The sequence below is a fragment of the Nomascus leucogenys genome, chromosome 2 (genome assembly GCF_006542625.1).
Source record: "Nomascus leucogenys isolate Asia chromosome 2, Asia_NLE_v1, whole genome shotgun sequence".
In the NCBI taxonomy this organism is placed as follows: Eukaryota; Metazoa; Chordata; class Mammalia; order Primates; family Hylobatidae; genus Nomascus; species Nomascus leucogenys.
This window is the reverse complement of record NC_044382.1, coordinates 99,112,689-99,132,620: the sequence shown is the minus strand read 5'-3', so window position 1 is coordinate 99,132,620 and position 19,932 is coordinate 99,112,689. Positions and strand designations below refer to the sequence as shown.

Here is a 19,932-nt window from a genome sequence, read left to right as displayed (position 1 = left end):
AACAAGAATCTTCTGAATGTCTTAACATTCTCTGGTATCCACTATTAAGTCAGCCCAAGCATGAATGATCACACTAAATTATATTGTCTGCCAAATCTCAAGTTTGTTATAACTGTGTGTGTGTGTGTGTGTGTGTGTGTGTGTGTGTGTGTATGTATGTATGTGTGTGTTGCCATCTTGGCTCACTGAAGCCTCGACCTCCTGAGCTCAAACAATCCTCCCACCTCAGCCTCCTCTTGGCCCACTGAAGTCTTGACCTCCTGAGCTCAAACAATCCTCCCACCTCAGCCTCCCGAGTAGCTGGGACTATAGGCACAGACCAGCATGCCCATCTCACAACTTTTTTGAATAATCATTAACCAGAGTTTTGTTGTTTGTGGTGATTGTTTTTTCAAGAATATTTGGAACAAGCATCCCTGCTTAATAGACAGTTACTAGGTAAGATCTGTATTAAATTAGTTTTCTCTACCAAATAAACATTTAAATAAGTTCAAAATAAAACATCTTACTATAAGGCAAAGGAACACATTTTGTTTTGTAAGAATTTAATGTGTAAATAAATACAGAAAAATAAGCATTACAGCAACAAAACAGTTTTGCTCATGATAGCAATTTTAAAGACACTTCAACAAATACTTTTATGTAAGAGGCTAATTCTGCAAAATAACATTCACTTTCCTATGGAATAATTTTACAGTCTCAGATTTTAAGCCAGAAAAATGAGATTCATGCTGGTAAAGCAACCTGCAAATCCTGCTTGTTCTCACAACTAGTATACTTTAACATTGTAAAAGGATCTTTCAAAGGGGGAAAGAAGGCTCTTAACGGTACCTCCCAGAGTAAATCCTTGCCCCAAGGGGCTGCCCTGCTATCTGCAAGACTAAAATGGTTATGACAAATTCAAAGCTAAAAAAAGAAAGAACCTTTATCTTCAGTGTATCTGCCTGGTTCAAGTGGCTATCTGCAGATTTATAATAAGTAGGTAAACAACAATATTGATAAGATTTCTGAAAACTAAATGGTATTTGGCTCTGGTACTAGGGAGTTGAGGGAATAAAACACCTATGTTAATTATCAACTGCAAATGACTTTTTGTGAGGTTTCTATTCTAAGGCTTACTTTATTCATGTATTCCATTTAGAATCTTAAAATTTTTTGACAACTTCCTTTAAACAAGAAGTAATTCACAAATGGTTAACACAGCACTAAACTATTAAGATAGGTCCTCACACCCATCTTGAATTATTTAAGAAAGTATTGCCATTGAAAGTGATCTTTTTCCTGAGAAATTCATATTGCAAAATGGCACAAGACAATACACATTTTCTCCAATTTTCTGCATGAATACAAGAAAGGAAAATCAGATTATATTTTGTGAGGAAAACATGTTTCTTAAAATTGTGCTTTCAGTTATTCTCCAAATTACAAATTTTTAGAGGGTGAGAGCCAAATGTAAATTAAGTGATCTTTAAGGCAAGACAATGAGTACATATGGCAAATTTTGGTTGTTGTTTAAACAATTTTCATAGGAAATTGTTTATTAGTGGAGAAACTAAGGCACAGAAACAACCAAGCTCAGGTTCAAGGTTGAGTTTAATAGTACAGGTAGAAATAGAATCTAGGGATCTGATTCTCACATTAGAGGATAATATCTTCCCAAAGGGGAAAAATAAAATTATTTCTTTTGGTAGATAACATTTATAAATCATTTTTGAAATATATATGAATTTCCTTGAAAATCTTTGGCATTTGTGAGAGTCTTTGTAGGCTGAGGTTTTTAGGTATTTTTTCCCAAAAAATATATAAAGTTAGGGGAGCTAGCTTTAAAGTTAAACAACAAAAAAATTAATCTTAATTTCAAAATGACCTGAGTTCATTTTGCATTTTTATATAAATCAATTGTACAGCTTGAGTACTCTGAAACATAAAAGGCCACCACACTTCATAGAGTTCACACACATGCATTCTACATATTTATATGACCAGAACTTATTTCACATTCACATAAAGTATAAAATAAAATGTCTTAGTCAAATTTTTCATACGCCCAACTATTTGAAGATGTCAGTTATTACAGTGGGATGATTAATTCATATATCACACAGTATTAAGTTAGTCTCAAATTCAAGTATTTATAATATTCACCCCATGTGAAAGTTTCTTTGTACTGGCTAAGATGTGAGCTGTGAAATTTATATTGCTCAGGTTGGTATTTTTCCCTATGTGTATGTTTTCCATCACAAAACCTCTGTCTCACAGTTCTGTACTTGTAAGAGCTCAGGTAGGTTTATGTAGTCATAATGCAGTAGTCTAGAACACACCATGTAAAGGTAAAAAATAAAATTATTTTCAAGTTTCTTTGTTTTTAAAGTGCTCCATGTGCTGTATTATATCAACTTTCAGGTTATAGAAATCCATTATGACTAGCAATAGTTTTACACAAAGATCAGCAGTTAAGCAAGAATGATTTGTTCAAGTATGTATACATAGATTAAGAGAGCGAAAATTCTTTAGGCACATTCATTTTCAAATCATACAAAAAAAAAAAACCCATGAGAGTACATAAGAGAGATGGCAGAGGTGTTTAGAAGGAATGTCAGAGTGTCAGGGAATAATCTGTAAGGTAACTGGTATGTAAACTCAAAGTGGTTTTGAATATTTTGGTAACAAATATTTGTCCAAAACAAACAAACAAAAAACAGAAACAAAAATAAATACTTATTCCTTACCAGAAAATACAAATCAAGTCTGTCCAAATGTTCAGAAGCTGCATCATAAAAATATTTTTTGAAAAATTTCATGCCTAATAGGTTGCTTCATCCATGTTGTCATCACTGTCTGCGCCAAAATCATCTCCATCTTCAAAGTATGAATTAATGTAGTCATTTTCCTAAGTGAAATGATATATTCCTTTGTAAACGTTAAAATGAATGAGTAGTAAGAAAATATTCCAGGCTTAAAAGTCTCTGCTTTTTTATCTGCTTCAAAAACACAACAGTTTTCACTTGTGTTTACCTGTGCCGCTTTCTTCCTTAAGACCACCACCTTCCACTCTTGTCAGGCACCAACTAGCTAAGAGAACATGAAGGGTTGCCCATACCATCTCAATAGGATAATATAGCTACTAACACATTACAGCTTACTGGGATGACACATAGTTTAGTTAGCTAAACCACTAAACACTTACCCAAAAAATGCACAGACACTCAAGAAAAAAAGCCAGTTTACATTAACATCCATTAGACTACATCAGTACTGAGAGTTTTAGTCATAAAACATAACTGAGCATAAGCCAGAGAGACTTTTACTTCATATTAAAAAAAAAAAAAGGCCTCATGATACCAAACCAAATCCAAAAGCTGCCTATATTATATTCTATCTAGGGCTTCTTAGTTTCTTTTTTCTTGTGACTGAATCATCCACGCAAATAACTCAGAAAATATCTGTGCTTTCTATCAAAAATTCAAAATCTTACTTTCTTATTTATTTTTCCGGGCCTCCAGTATCTTGCAATCAAAAATCCGCTTTGGATATAAATTAAATCTAAGAGTTATTAATCAGTTGCAATGTATGGATTGTATTTGGATTCTGTTTGAAACAAACAAAAAAACTTTTTGACACAACCAAGAAAATTCAATACTGGCCAGATAGTTGATGAAATTAAGGAATTATATTTCATTGTATGGGATGTTATAATGATACAGTGATGTTGTTAAAGAGCACTTATTTTTGAATCCATACTGAAATATTTGTGGATGAAATGATACGATGCCTAGGATTTTCTTTGGAATCCAAGGCACATGGGGCACGGGGAATGGGATGGATGGACAGGGAGGGATTGGGTAGATGAATGAGTGGTTGAAAGATTAGCTATGAATTGACCATTGTTAAAGCTGAGTGATAAGACCATGGGTGTTTCTTTTACTAGTCACTACATTTTTGCACATGATTGAGATCTGCTATAATAAGAAATTAACGTCCACATCTCTACTATCTATAGTAAGAAATACAGACTATTCTCAAATTTTACTAATTTTTTTCCAAAGGTTTTTTTTTTTAAATCTGGATAGTGGGATTTTTAATATATTCACATAATGCAAGAAAGGTAACATGCATTATTCACTGTACAGGCATTCTTTAGACAGTTATCTCATTACTTTTTCTTCCCTAGATACTTTCTTCCCTAGATACTGTAAGTTTCTGCGTTCAGCTAAGACCATTCCCATCTCTGGAAAGTTGGCCTGGCTTTTCTGGTGCCAAAAAAATTTGGCAATATTTAGACACCTGAGTGAAGCTTGGGGCCTGTGTACCAGGAGAGGGTGGCATGGTTGAGAGTTCAAATGAGGTCTCATTGTAAAGGAGATCTTTGGCAAGAACACTTGTGTAGAAATAAAAGTAAGCCGATTTGTACATAAAGTGGAGATGAATAAGGAAGGGATACTCTAGTATTCCAAATCAAGCATATGTCACTTGTGTTTTAGACATGAGTACCTCCTCCAAGTTCTGTTTAAGTGATTCAAATTTGGTAATTGTGTGACGTTAGTAATCTTTTTTTTTTTTCTTTGAGATGCAGTCTCACTCTGTCACCGAGGTTGGAGTGCAGTGGTGCAATCTTGGCTCACTGCAAGCTCTGCCTCCCCGGTTCACGCCATTCTCCTGCCTCAGCCTCGCGAGTAGCTGGGACTACAGGCGTCTGCCACCACGCCCGGCTAATTTTTTGTATTTTTAGTAGAGACGGGGTTTCACCGTGTTAGCCAGGATGGTCTTGATCTCCTGACCTCGTGATCCGCCAGGCTCGGCCTCCCAAAGTGCTGGGATTACAGGCGTGAGCCACCACGCCCAGCCCCGATGTTAGTAATCTTGATACAGGTATGAAGTAGTGAAACCTATAAAGTAGTTTCAGTAGTGAAACTACTGGTGGCTTAAATGGTTCTAGGCTCTCATTTGAGCCCTTGTGTTTTTCTTCAATTATAACATTCAAAAGATTGAAGAAGAAAAGTCTTTATTTTCTTGATTTTACTAATAGGTGTTACATAGATAATTTGCCTCATTTCATTCTTCAAAAGAAAATGCGCATCAAATCCTCAATACGTTGGATACATTTACCACAAATTTTAATTAATAATTGCTAAAAAAGAGCAGAGAATAATAATTTTAAATGTAGAAAGGTATTAATGAAGATCTCCTTTCCATCCCTCACTCAGCCATACATGCAGAACACACATTTATGCAAGCAGACATTGTCAACAGAGCATTGCAAATGCCAGTCTTGTCTAGAGTTCTGACCATACAAACTAGAACCTATAGCACCACCACCCTACTACCGCCATGGCAGTGTGACAATCAAATATATCTCCAGACACTACCAAATATCCCTCAAGAGTATTGAAAACCACTGGTTTACAGCAACAAGCTTTCAAATATAACCCAAACTTGGCTCTTCCATTCAAAGCAACTGAGCTTTCTAAAATATAAACATGATTATACCATTCCACTGTTTAAAACCCCTCAATGCTCCCCACGTACTCAGGATAAAGTCAAATTTCTCAGCTTGACATTCAGAGTCCTTAATCACCCGCTCATCTCTCCAGCTTCATCTCTCAACATAAGCGCACTTAACACCCTCTAGTCCAGCCATACCGATTTATCTGGTCAGTTAAATTAAGATGCTACACTCTCATCACCTGCAAGCCTCTCTCCATGCTCTTTTTTCTCCCTGCAAGTGTCCGCTCCATTCCATGTTCCTATCTTGATCTGATTAGCTCTTCAGATCACCTAAATTGTCTTCTTTAAAATATCATCTTTGATATACCTAAAATAGACTTTGGTGTGCCCATAGCATCTCTTATGTGCTGCTATAGCATCTGGTACTACCATATCACAGCATTATTCACTATATATTAACTGTTACCTTTTTTGTCTCTCTAGTAATTTCCCTGAGAGAAGAACTGTATCTTATCTTCATATTCCCATTGCCTAGTACAATTCCAAGGATATACTTAGTGTACACTTACTATAGGTTGAATGAAAAAGAACTGAAGAGTTACACATTTATACAGGGTAACTATGGGGAGGGATGCAATCAGAGAGATTATGGCAAGAAAAAGAAGCCCGAGGGAAGAACCCTGAAGAATACTGACATTTAAAGACTAGAAAGAACTCAAGAGACCCCAAAAATGTACCAGAAATAGGAGAAAAACGAGAAGCATTATGTAACGAAAATTAAGGGAAGCAACCATGTTTGTCTATGACTTGGCAATAAGTGCTGTAAATTGTTGAATTTAAATAAAGGAAATTATAAATATATACAAATAAAAATGTTTATATATCTATATATATATATATATAATATAAATATAAATATATAAATAAACATTTTTATTTATATATATAAAATATATATGTATATATAAATATAAATATATATCTGTTGCCCAGGCTGGAGTGCAGTGGCACGATCTTGGCTCACTGCAACCTCTGCCTTCCGGGTTCAAGTGATTCTCCTGCCTCAGCCTCCCAAGTAGTTGGGATTACAGGCACCTGCCACCACGACTGGCTAATTTTTCTATTTCTAGTAGAGACAGGGTTTCATCATGTTGGCCAGGCTGGTCTCGAACTCCTGACCTTGTGATCCACCCACCTTGGCCTCCCAAAGTGCTGGGATTACAGAGTAAGCCACTGCGCTTGGCCAGGAAATAATATTTTAATAATAGAGCTGTCGGAAGTGTTAAATGCTGCAGAAAAGTTAAGTGACATAAAGGCTAAAATTTGTCTATGGTGAGCGTGGTAGCAATAATTTCTTTCTTTAAGCTACTTCTATTTGTCAAAAGCAGTAATTTGAATAGGATAGAGGTGAAACTAAGATTGAAAAGAGCTAATGGTGGGGGAGGGGGAGGGGTGATGACAGCTAAAGAAGCTTTTCAAGAGATGGCATGAGGGAGAATGTGGACAACATATTTTACAATGGGAAATGAACATGTTTTAATTCATGAATGGAAGAGACAGGCAGAAAAAGAGGTTAAAAATATGGAAAGGGAAATGACCGGAGGACTATGGTTCCAAAAAAGGATAGGACTGTTAGCCCCAAATAAAGGGATAAAGAGGATTTCCTCCCTTGATCAAAGAAAAAAAGAGGAGGAGGAAGGAAGACACTGAGTTTGAATGCAGAGGACATGAAATTAATAGAGTTTCCTCTTGATGACTTCATTTCCTGCATGGAGGTACTATCACCTGATGAGAGTGAAAGAAAAGGTAGTAAACAAAGGGAAATAAGAAGAAAGAAGTTGATCTAAAACAATTGCTGTAGAGAACTGACTTAGAAACAGAAAACATGTTAGCCAGCAAAATGGGGCTCGTGTTTTTTGAGGGGCATCAATTTCTGTGATTCCCAAGAAATGCTCAATAGGTCAGATTTGAAAGGGAAAGAAGTAGAGAATGGAAATGATCAAAGTTGGCTTTGGTCTAGAGTGTGCGCTAGGAGGACAAGAGACAAGAATAATGGCAAAAAAGAAGATGAAGGGTGAGCAAGGGTCTAAGTTTCTAGAAAATTAAAACAGAGAACAAATAAAGGGGAAAGAGATGATCAGAAGTACTGACAGTCTCAATCATGTCAGAGAGCAATGGAAATAAAAACATGAATGATCTGAAAAGAAGGCTGGAGACAAATGTGATCTACCACAAATGTGACATATTTAATTTTTAAATGTTTAGACTTAAAATTTATCTGAAAGAATAGACAGAATATTCAGGAAAACTGAAAAAAAAAAAAAAAAAAGAGTAGCAAGGAAGACATACCCTACGAACATTAACAAATGATCCAAAGCTTCTACTACTTGGAACAGCTTAGTGTTGGTTCAAAATAGATCAATGGAACAGAGAACAGAAGTAGAAATGGGAATCTAATAGCTGACACAGGAAGAATTTCAAAATCAATGAGGAAAGCAAATTATTTAAGAAATGAGGTTAGCAGCTGGCTAGCCACTTAGAAACAGATTAAAAATGTATCCAAACTTCTCTGTTTATATCAATATAAATTTCAAAAGAATACCAAATTTAATGCAAAATAAATATAGTATAGATTTCATAGTTGGAATAGTTTCCGGAGAAGCAAAATTTAGGAATGTGGTATAAGAGGCTGAAATGGAATGAAGACAAAGGTCACCAGAATGGAGAAGAAACTCTCCTCCTAGGGCTACTGTCTCAGGTGTCTACAAAGTCCCGAAGAGGCTGTGGTCTGCAAAGTTACCCTGCTAAAAACACCTGATTGACTCCAGCTAATTCTGAAATGTACTATGTACATTTCATTCTAAAAGTTAGACATCCCAAATCGAAAACACAGAGTCCTGACTCAGCCAGATACCTGAGGTTAAATGATCAATCTTCTCTGACAGTGTCCACATGCATTTTGGAATTTGAAACACACTGCAGGGATTCTCCTCTAGACCTATGTGGTTAAGCCCTCCGTTACCTGAATTGCTGACTTAAATTTTTATGTTGTTAAATCTTAACTGCACTAATCTGATCAATCTCCTTAACTTGCAGATTTATACTTACAAAGTTGCCAATCATTTTTATCTCCTATATTCAATTTGACATCATTATAATTTCAATGCTATAATAGTTCTCTCGACAGCAAGGAATCGATGCCATTGATAACAATACGCTTCCGGTTCCCATCATCTTGGTTTCTGTTTATTGATTTTAATACATACTATATATCTGATTCCTTATTAGATAAACCTTATTAATTTTGCTAGCATCCCCAAATGAATCATTACCTCTTCTTGCTCTTCTTCATCATATTCCTCCTGTTCTGCAGCATCATCGTCATCGTCATCATCACCTTCTTTACTTTTCTCTTTGCTTCCTTCTTTCTCTTCATTTTCCTCATCTGATTTTTCACCATCACCTCTTTTTTCCAATTCCTGGTATAAGTGAGTTTCATTAATTTGTATGGAAACCACTAGACTGCTGACTTCCCTGCTTAGCCTTAAGGGAACAGTTATCTATCACCTTATTCTACTCCCATCTTACCACCACCTCCTGGCCACCACCTAGGAAACTATGAGTCAACTCAAGAAAGAAGGAATTTACTGTCTCACCGTTAAACCAGCATTTTCTTTGATTTTGTTACTAATAATTGGGTTTCAGCTCTAATGCACAATGCTTTCTTTTTATAATTTCTCTCCTACCTTCTCTTTTTTTTGAGAGAAAGTCTCATTCTGTCACCCAGGCTGGAGTGCAGTGGCATGATCTCGGCTCACAGCAACCTCCTCCTCCTGGGTTCAAGTGATTCTCCTGCCTCAGCTTCCTGAGTAGCTGGGACTACAGGTGCACACCACCACGCCCAGCTAATTTTTTATTAGAGACAGGGTTTCTCCATGTTGGCCATGCTGGTCTCGAACTCCTGGTCTCAAGAGATCTGCCCACCTTAGTCTCCCAAAGTGCTGGGATTACAGGCGTGAGCCACAGTACCTGGTGGTCTATCCTACCTCCTTCTAAAATATTTGAGGTGACTTAGTTTATGGAGAACTTTTAGAATGTTATTTCGTTTTCCTTCTAACATAAAAGGAGAAAAAATAAGGTAATAGTATTCTCTCAAAATGTGTATGTATCACTTTATACATGAGACCATTTAATACTATTATTATAACAGCAAGTCATCCTGGGTTAGATTATCCTAGTTGCATTTTATCTGTGTCTTTATCTTTTTTCTCTCTCATTATTTACTTCCTGTTGCCAGGAATTCTTGTTTCTTAATATATCTGGCAGATTGAGAAGACAGAAATTAAAACTCAAATCACAGTCAATACTAGCAATTATTAGAAATTCTAAAAGAGAAGACAAAAGAGAGATGCAGAGTTAGGAAAGCTTTGACTCCATGAGAGTCCCACTTATCCACAAGTGGAACCATCAGGGAATAGTACACAAAATTAACTTTAAAATTACATCTTTGTATTTCTATTATGACTACCAACATTTTTTTCATTTAATAAAAAGTGACCTATTTTCATTACTGTCACTATCTGTTCAATAAATTGTACTATGCTCAATTTGCACATGATAGAATTTCACAAGTTTTCCAGGAGACAATAATTTCACATATTAATACTCATAATTAAGGCATAAGTCATCTCAGCTAAAATGTGATTATTCTTAAACAGAAATTGGAATACTAATTCATGAATCTGCAAACACTCCATCTCTATTATAAGGTATTTGCTTTGTAGATTACATATAGAGAGAAAACAGATTTTATATCTGGAGTAACTACAACTTAGCTATTCCTTTACTGGTTCTTAAATGCTTATCTTTAAAAATCCTTCTAATCAAATTCAAATTTGAATTTAAGGAAATCAAAGACAATAGAGAGACTACATTAGATAGGCTCAATTTCTAATCAAAATTCAAACTCCACCTTTCTTGTCTGCTTAACCCACTCAGGCAGAACCAATAAGACCAAGGTAATAGACATAAGATGATTTATCTTGATAGTGACTCATGTGTTGTCTTATATGAGTTATTACTACAATATAATGTGTGCAATTTTTCCAACTGGCAATCCCTTTGGAAAAGTGCAAGTAAAGAAAAGCGTGCTTACGGATATTTTGTAGCATCTATAATAAGATATACACACACATATATGATGCTGTTAATATTATAATTTTTTAAATATTTTAATCAGATCACAGTAAAAAGACCTGCAACCAATAAGTTTGTGTAGTTAATAGGAAATTGTAGTGCCATATTTATGTAGTGCCATATTTATTTAGCTCTGTGCAGGGTACACACTATATCTAAAAAAACATGCTATTATTTTATAATTAAGAACACAGTTATTTAAACCAATTATGTAAAAGTAGTTTTTTTTTTTTTTTGAGATGGAGTCTTGCTCTGTCACCCAGGATCGAGGACAGTGGCACGATCTCAGCTCACTGCAAGCTCCACCTCCCGGGTTCACATCATTCTCCTGCCTCAGCCTCCTGAGTAGCTGGGACTACAGGTGCCCGCTACCACGCCTGGCTAATTTTGTTTGAATTTTTAGTAGAGATGGGGTTTCACCGTGTTAGCCTGGATGGTCTCGATCTCCTGACCTCGTGATCCACCTGCCTTGGCCTCCCAAAGTGCTGGGATTACAGGCGTGAGCCACGGCGCCTGGCCAAAAGTAGTTTTTAAATACAGTATTCATTCAGTGCCACATAAGAACTAGGAAGTCTATATTTCTATTATTGCTACCTGAAATATCTTCAAAAAAAATCCTCATCTTTATTTCCACCACATAGATCTAAATCAGACTCATAAAATAGGTTAAAAATAGCAGATTTATGCAACTTTTTAATAAAAACTGATCTCAAAGCCACATAGTCTCATTGCTTCATTCCTTTTGCATTTAAGCTACTAGTTTCAGCTCTTCTACTTACTAGTCTCCATTTTCTCTCCTGTTGAGATTTAACCATCTAACCTTACTACTTTACAGATTTAAGAATAAAATGAATAATATAAAGACACTGAAAACCGTTCAATTATGGACAGAGAGCAGTTCTTCTGATTTAAATATTATACAGCCTTACAGCCACCATACAGAGCCTCCTGTTATGCAGAAATAAGAAACCTCAGATATTAGTTTACCACTAATTATTCACACATTAATCATGAGATTTGAATGTATGTCACTCCCTCTCCATCCACGAATGTTCTATTATAAAAAAACTTGGAACTGCTTTTGCTGAAAAAATCAGCAATAAGAGAGTGATCTGGGAACAACTTTTGCTCTACTAAACTCATTGGTATTTCTAGATTTAAATTTCCAGTTTTTCCAGAGTGTGTCCTGAAAAAGGTGTTTAAATGTAGACAGAATGGAAATACAATTTGTTACCAGGAGAAACCACACCCAGAGGTCCAGATCAATCTTCCTTACAGCACATGTCATCTTAGCAAGTTTTCTCCAGGAAGCTTTTAGAATAGCCGGAACCTGAGTTCAATCAATACAAACTGGCTGGAACTGCATTCCCATCATTCCACCATAGTTAAACCTGACTGTTATCACTGCTCCTTCATCAGTACTCTGGCTTTATTTTTCAGACATGTTGTCTCTAACTCAAGTACTGGTCAAATAATAAAATAAAAATATGAGTTTCCACTACCAAGTAGCTGTGCCAACTTGGCCAGGGAAGTAAAAATTTTAAAGCCTTGACTTCCACATCTGTAAAGAAGGAATAATACCCGCCTCTTCTTGTTGTTATTAACTCTTATGGACATAACATATGTAAAGAGCTCATCAAGGAAGAAGGCACAGAATAAGTTTCAATAATGTGTTAGCTGTTACTGTCGTCATCATCAAGGCAAGACAATGCATGCACTGATAATGGTAGTAAATTGGTATAACCTCCATAAAGAGCAATTTAACAATAGCTATCCATTTCATACAATGCACGTAAGTACTGACCAAACAAATACTTCTAGAAATCTACCCTACACATGTGAAATGACATACTTAACATGAATTCATTGCAGCATTGTTAATAACAGCAAAACACTAGATGAAACATAATGTCCGTATGTCCAATTATGTAGGACATTAATTAAATAAATTACAGTTCATTTTTATAGTGCAGCCCCCCGCCCCACAAAAAAAAAAAGGATGAGGTAACTCTACAGATTGATATGGAACCACATCCAAGGTATTTTGTTAAGTGATAAAATGAAAATGCAGAATGTAATATGTTACCTCTGTCTTTAAAAAGAAAAAAAAAAACTCGTATTTGCTATGTATGAAATACTTCTGGAAAAAGACATATAAGAAACTAGTAACATTGGTTGTCTATAGGAAGGGAACTGGATGACTAGGGACAGGAATAGGAGGGAAAATTTTCAGTGTTTTAACCTTCTGAATCTTACATTTTTTATTTTTGAAATATTTAAATTTTTTAAATTTTCAGTGCTTTAACCTTCTGAATCTTACTTTTTTAATTTTTGAAATATTTAGATAAAGCTATAAAAATAAGTTCTATAAAATACATTTTTCCTTCAATAGAGTCTTCAATACTTAACATAAGACCAAAAAAAAAAGCATTAAAACTGTACATATTAACCAATAGGAGGAAAAATGAGAAGTTTTTAAAAGAATTACGTATGTAACTCTTTTTAAAACTTGTTCATGTTTCTCTCCGCCTGCATGATTCAAATATAAGCAGAAAGGGGGATACAGTGAAAAAGAAAGAGGTGACAGAAGGTGAGGTAAGTGGCCAGGTGAGTGGTAACGAAAGACAGGACAGTCCCTCCATATCTCTCAGCCTGCAAAGTTCAAACCTTCCCAGTTACCTTATACGCTGGGCTCGCTTCTGCCAAATTTACATTATTAAAAAGTAAGAGAATGCTGAAAGGTTGAAACAGAGCAAAACAAGGTAGGATCTTTTACATTTTTTCAGTTCACTTGTATAATAAGAAGAAAACCTTACCTCAATTTTTTTCAACACATCTGCAGTACGAGTGAGTGATGTGCCTTTGCCTGCGTCTTTTGCCTTTTTGGGTTTTGGGCCTGCTGAAGTAAAACTACCAGTTAACACATTTTTCTGCAACTGCAACTGTGTATTATATTTCCTTGTCTTTGTGTATGCTGTCCAGCATTGTGCTACTGCATCCTAGGCAGTCACATAGTTTTCAGAGTAAATTAATTTTCTCAAAGAATAAACAAATCATACCTCACCAATTTTCCAATGATGAGAAATAAATGATAATCACTTAGGATTTTTTTTTAAGACTGAAGTTAACTATATTTTTTACTAGTTCTGAACACTGGTATTGGCAATTAATATCATTAGGGCCAAAACTGCTAAAATGTTGCCTCAGATAGAGAAGTACCAAAAGTATAGTGAAAGGCTCCCACAAATCCACCTGCACTGGCTTCTCCTTCACAGGTAAGTGTACTTCATTTTAACCAGAGGAATCTTACCAGGTGTGTAAAATAAAAAGGAAGTGCAGGATAAATATTCCTTTCAGCTTTAAAGTCAACTACAGATTTGTGATCATCTAGGACATGACCTGTATCGTTCATGCACATGTATTTTATTACCAAAATAACATATTTGACCAATAAAAACCAATGGTATAAAAGACAGAAGATAAACTGCCATATCTCAAAATTCTGCATTCAAGCTAAATATGATTATATACTGTATCTTTAAAATAAAATAAAAATACTTCTGCCTTAAATATATATGTGCAAAAAATGTAAATTGTGTATGTACTTCATTTACCAATGGTGAAAGAGATGACAGTGCAACACAGAAGTATCTTTGGAATAAAGATTAAAATAATTAAACTGAATACACTCATCATATGAATCTGAAAACTCAAAAAGCATGTAAGTGAAATAAAATGTTGTAATGGCTTTGGGCTACATAATTTTTTTTACTCCTATCAAAAATATTGCGTTTTGAGGCTATTCTGAAAGTGCAGGGTCTAGAGAAGTATTTCACATATAAATTCTGCCAGTCAGTACCAAAGCAATATGATAAGCTACAAAATTGTCCCATTGTGGTCAGAGAGTATTACAGCTCTTTTCCAAAATAAACCTAAACACTTAGAAATTACTTTGTAAGAGGAAAATGTGGCTCAGAAAGATGTAATTCTGTTAAAGATTAACATTTAACCTACAAAAGAAAATTTTTAGATTGTGGCAGATGACCCATAACTGATGGAATTACAACTTACTGTGTTATACTGAATTGCCCCTAGGGGAATTACTGAGCTCAGAGCTCCCAAACATATGTATTAGTGAGGTTTCTCAAACAAAAGTAATAGTTAGATTTAATGATGGGTAACTTTCTCTAACCCCCTTGAGGGCAAAGACTGTTTAATATGAACTGTAACACATAAAATATGGCATCACATATGAACAAGATCTCTATAAATATTATAATATTAATGCCAAAAAACATTAGCTAAGAATGTATTCTACTTACATCATGAAGTATTTTTCTAAGAACTTTTTATCAAATTATTTAATTTCATAACATAAACCTATGTTAAAGGGATACTAGAGAATATGGCCAGGTAAGTAAACTTATTTTTTTTCCCATCTTTGGCCAAGTATCTGCATATATTTGAATAGTTTCTTTTAACACATGGCAGTAGCTGGTTCTTCAAGAAACAACTGTTTTCAGCCTTTGACTCTACTGTTACTGTTTACTTGGATGTAAATCAATGGAGGACATCCAAAAAGGGGAGTACAAGCTTATCAGAAACAAGACAAAAAAATTACACAATGTGTAATAAAAAATACTAGAGCAAAATGAGAAGCAAAGTTTCATTGTTTCTTCATTTATTAACAAATGGAAATCCTGATACATTGGGAGCTTTTATTGATTAATGTGGGTATAAAATCCCAGGGATGACATATTTGAAAACATTAACTCTTCCAAAATGAACACATTCTTCTCAGCTTTAAAGTCAACTACAGATGTGTGATCCTCTAGGACATGACCAGTATCATTCATGCACATGTATTTTATTATGAAAATAATATATTTGCCCAATAAAAACCAACGGTATAAAAGACAGAAGATAAATTGTCATATTTCAAAATATTCTTTATGCAAGCTAAATATGATTATATACTGTATCTTTAAAATAAAATATACTCTGCCGTAAATACACATGTGCAAAAAATGTAAATTGTGCATGTACTTCAAATATTGCATTGTATTGTATGTCAATTATATCTCAATCAAGGTGTTTAAAAAGGGGAATGGGAATTCCTTCTCTTCTCTTCTCTTAGTTGACAACCCCACTGTTCTTAACCTCTCTGGCTACCTTCCTTTTTCACTCTTCATTCTTCATAGCAAAATTCTAAGACTCATCTGTGCTAGCTGTCTCCATTTCCTAAGCTCCATTTACCGGTTAAGCCATTCCAATCTGGATTCTACCTCTGCGAATCTTTCAAAAAGCTCTCACTGAGTTCACCAATAACCAACATATCAAAAATGAGTGAACATTTTCCAGTCTTCATCCTATTTGACCTCTTAGCAGCAATGTCTAACATCTTTTAACATTGTTGACCACCTTCCGAAATACCAGACTACCTGGTGTAACTCTGCTCTCCTGGTTCTCCTCCTCCCTCTCTCTTTCCAGTTCCCTTCTTTGCCATTCAATCTCCTCTACCAGCCCATTAAATGTTGGCATTCCTGTAAGCTCAGGGTTAGGCTCTCCTTTATTCTAATTATCTAATTCTGCCCTAGACCATCTCACCCTTTCTCTTGGTCTCAATGATCATATCTCTGATAATGACTACTATCTCCATTTTGAGGTTCATTCCCCTGTCTCCAACAATATATTTAACATTTATATTTGCATATTTCAAAGGAAGCATAAGTAACACCTTTGAACTGAACTTCTGATTTTCTCTCACAAACCTGGTATTTCCTTACTTCCTCTCCCACAACTATGTCTCAGTAAACTCCTACTCATCCTTCAATCTCAACTCCAATTCCATGTCCTCAAAGAACCCTTCCCAATGAGGACAGTGTGTTTTTCTTTAGTGATTTTACCCCATTTGACTACAGGCTTCGTGAGGACAAGGATTATTACCACTTTGCTCAGTTTTATTCCTGTCAGCACAATGTCTGGCAATAATAGATAACTATTTACTGAATGAAATTACTAAAGAAAAACAAACTGTAAACATTCACTTTGGCATTCTTCTATACAACATAAAGCTCTATTTTATTGGTTTCCCGATTTTAAAATGTTTTAGTTAATAATTTATAATGTAGCCAGTATAATAAAAAATCTGCAGTTATGCAAATGAAAAGGTCTACAATAATTGAAAAGTCTTTCTTAGCATCTCCACAATTCCATAACTAAAGGAAAATCCTAAGTGAATAAATGCAGGAACAGAAAACCAAATACTGCATGTTCTCACTTATAAGTGGGCGCTAAATACTGAGCACACATGGACATAAACATGGGAACAACAGACACAGTGAACTACTAAAGTCGAGAGGGGAGGACAGGGTGGAGTGGGTTAACAAACTACCTATTAGGTAGTACACTCACTACCTGAGTGCAATATACTAACGTAACAAACCTGCACATGTACCCCTGTATCTAAAATAAACACTGAAATTTAAAAAAAGATAAAAAATTTAAAAATTAAAAAATAAGACATACACAAAGAAAAGGCAACAATTGAGAAAAAAAACACCCAAAAGACAAACAACAAAAAACATGCTTTAGCAAAATAGTTATAATGCATATATATATACACACACACATACATGGGGGGACAGAGAGAGGGAGAGAGAGAGTCAGGGTCTTAGACAGGGTGTCAGGGTCTTGCTCTGTCTTCCAGGCTTAAGTGCAGTGGTGCAGTTTAGGCTAACTGCAGCCTCTGCCTCTTCAGCTCAAGTGATCCTCCCACCTTAGACTCCCAAGTAGCTGGGACTACAGGTGCACACCACCACACTTGGCTAATACTTGTTTTAACTTTTTGTAGAGACAAGTTCTCACTATGTTGCCCAGGCTGGTCTCAAACTCCTGGGCTCAAGTGATCCTCCCACCTCAGCCTCCCAAAATGTTGAGATTACAGGCATGAGCCCCCTTGTCTGGCTCAAAATAAGAAAAGCATTAAGAACAGTGAGTATCACTTTGGGTTGACAAGTCCATATTAACAGAATGTAAGAAATAACCTTTTCCTACCTGAATTACTATTATATTAGTCAATGTACCTTTTTTACATTTATTTCTTGGCATCATCTCTCTTGGAAGTCTTCTCCAATCTGTACATAAAATTAAAAAAAAAAAATTGCAGTTTCCTCTAGGAATTAGTGGCATTGAACATAATTATCTGAAGGACACAACAGTTGTCCAGAAAGTGACAATAAAGTGCCTTAGTATCTGACTTTACAAATTTAGCTTGAAACATATAAAAACCAAATCCAAATATTACAGACAATGATATATTTTCTCCTATAAAGAAAAGTTTATTACAATAGCTCTGAAATAGTGCTATAAAATTTTTGGGGAAGGAAATCTCATGGTAATTATTTGTGGGTGTTGGAATTATGACAGGTTTTCTTAAATATTATTTATATTTATTTATTTGACTACTTTATATTTCATAAGCTTTCTGTAGTTGATATATTTCTTATGCAACAAAATTTTTTTTTCAAAAGTGTGTTACCACAATCCTAACACATGCAAAATGAAATAAACAATTGTAATATCTGAAAACTTTAAAATTAAAAATATAAATAGCTGTCAAAAATAAATTTCCTCCAATAAATAATTTTACTTGTATTAGCTAAATAATTCCTCTAATGTGTCACTTTCTTTTAATTTTTAAGCATAGAGTTAAACAGAAAATGGAAGCAACATAAAAGTTGATTTAAAAATATTGCCTGCTTTTAAAGAAATTTTGGAGCATTTTTACAAAGCATTTAAATCTCAAGTCATTTTACCTGAAAAATAAATTTTGCTTTGAATATATTTTAGTTTTTATAAACTATTCATTTTAGATCATGACAGTATATGTAGAGAATCATTTGAGAGATGAATACTAATGAAATGGAAGAAATGAGAGATCTAAGTTGTTTCCAGGGTGCCCCAACCTTACCAACACTGAAAACATAGTATATAATCTGTGAAAGTGATAATGCTGTTAATGCCATCTATGTTTTTATATAAGGGGAGTTTCCATAAAAGACCAAGGACAGAGACATAAAAAGAATGTGAATTAAAATGAGAAGACCTGGGTTCTAACAGTATTGGCTACATGGCCTGACAGGTCACTTTATTTCTATGACAACTGTTTTTATTTGCAAAATGAATGAGTGGGATGAGATCTCCTTTATGGCCCCTTCTAACTTGTCCATATCCAAGGTAAAGCTTCTTTTTAGATATAGTTCTTCTGAAGAAACCTAACAACTAAAACTAGTCTATGTCTGCTTAAAAGAAAGGAAGATCCATGAGCTTGGCTTAAAATATCTTTAAAACGAGATTTTTGCTTTCTCTTCAAATGCTCTAAAACTGCTCAGGAGCAGAGTACTTGTGCTTTCTGGTACTACAAATTAAAATTGTGATTGTGGCTAATTAAATTGGAAAATTCAAAGGGTTTGTTTGGTCTGTCCTATTTTTATAAAAAAAATATTTTAAGGGCGGGGGTTGGGGGGGTTGGCTCACGCCTGTAATCCCAGCACTTTGGGAGGCCGAGGCGGGCAGATCACGAGGTAAGGAGATCAAGACCATCCTGGCAAACACGGTGAAACTCTGTCTCTACTAAAAATACAAAAAATTAGCTGGGCATGGTGGTGGGCACCTGTAGTCCCAGCTACTCGGGAGACTGAGGCAGGAGAATGGCATGAACTCTGGAGGTGGAGCGAGACTCCGTCTCAAAAAAATAAATAAAATAAAATATACATATATATATTTTTTAAGAACTTCCACAAAAGCACTTCAACTCTTCCTTGTTTTAGCATAAAAATCTTTTCACCTTAGTTTCTAACAGATTTATATTGCCAATTAATCACAATAAAAGAACAAGACTCAGTTTTCCTATGGTAAAAATAGAAAACTTATCCTAAAAAAAAAAAATGAGGTGAGAGAGACAGCCTTTAAAAACTGTTTTCATATTGTGTGTTTTGTAGTTACCTGGTATCCACTCTTCCTTGTATACCTTCATGTATCTTTTACTATACCTTTCAATATCTAGGGGAAAAAAGAATAAAGAACTCATTAGGAAAATCAACAGTAACCCTGAACTTAAGCCATTCCTTTAAGATTATTGAAAACAACAGACAACATTTTTAATTTCACATACAGGGAGTTTCCTACCTTTGTACATAAGAGAATGGGAAAAAGGGCAGGGGTAGGCAAGGTTGGACTTGGTGAGGGGTTACTGATCTGAGGCATAAATGAGCAAGCTGCAAGCCCTAC

General features: G+C 35.1%; 1 protein-coding gene across 2 annotated transcripts in view; it reads right to left on the bottom strand.

Annotated features, from left to right (window-relative positions):
• POLR3G (RNA polymerase III subunit G) overlaps positions 1-19,932 on the bottom strand; it is a 46,853-nt gene that overhangs the window by 16,391 nt on the left and 10,530 nt on the right. Inside the window, exons 3-7 of one of the 2 annotated variants that reach the window (XR_004031277.1) lie at positions 19,648-19,704; positions 17,727-17,777; positions 13,458-13,540; positions 8,778-8,924; positions 2,730-2,890 (exon numbers count right to left, since the gene is read on the bottom strand). Coding sequence is in view for 1 of the 2 variants with exons in the window: in XM_030816777.1 (XP_030672637.1) it covers positions 2,804-2,890; positions 8,778-8,924; positions 13,458-13,537; positions 17,727-17,777; positions 19,648-19,704 (422 nt within the window). In the remaining variant the exon portion in view is untranslated. Of the gene's footprint in view, positions 1-365; positions 2,891-8,777; positions 8,925-13,457; positions 13,541-17,726; positions 17,778-19,647; positions 19,705-19,932 lie in introns of those variants that run through there. The other variant, XM_030816777.1, reaches the window with a different exon arrangement.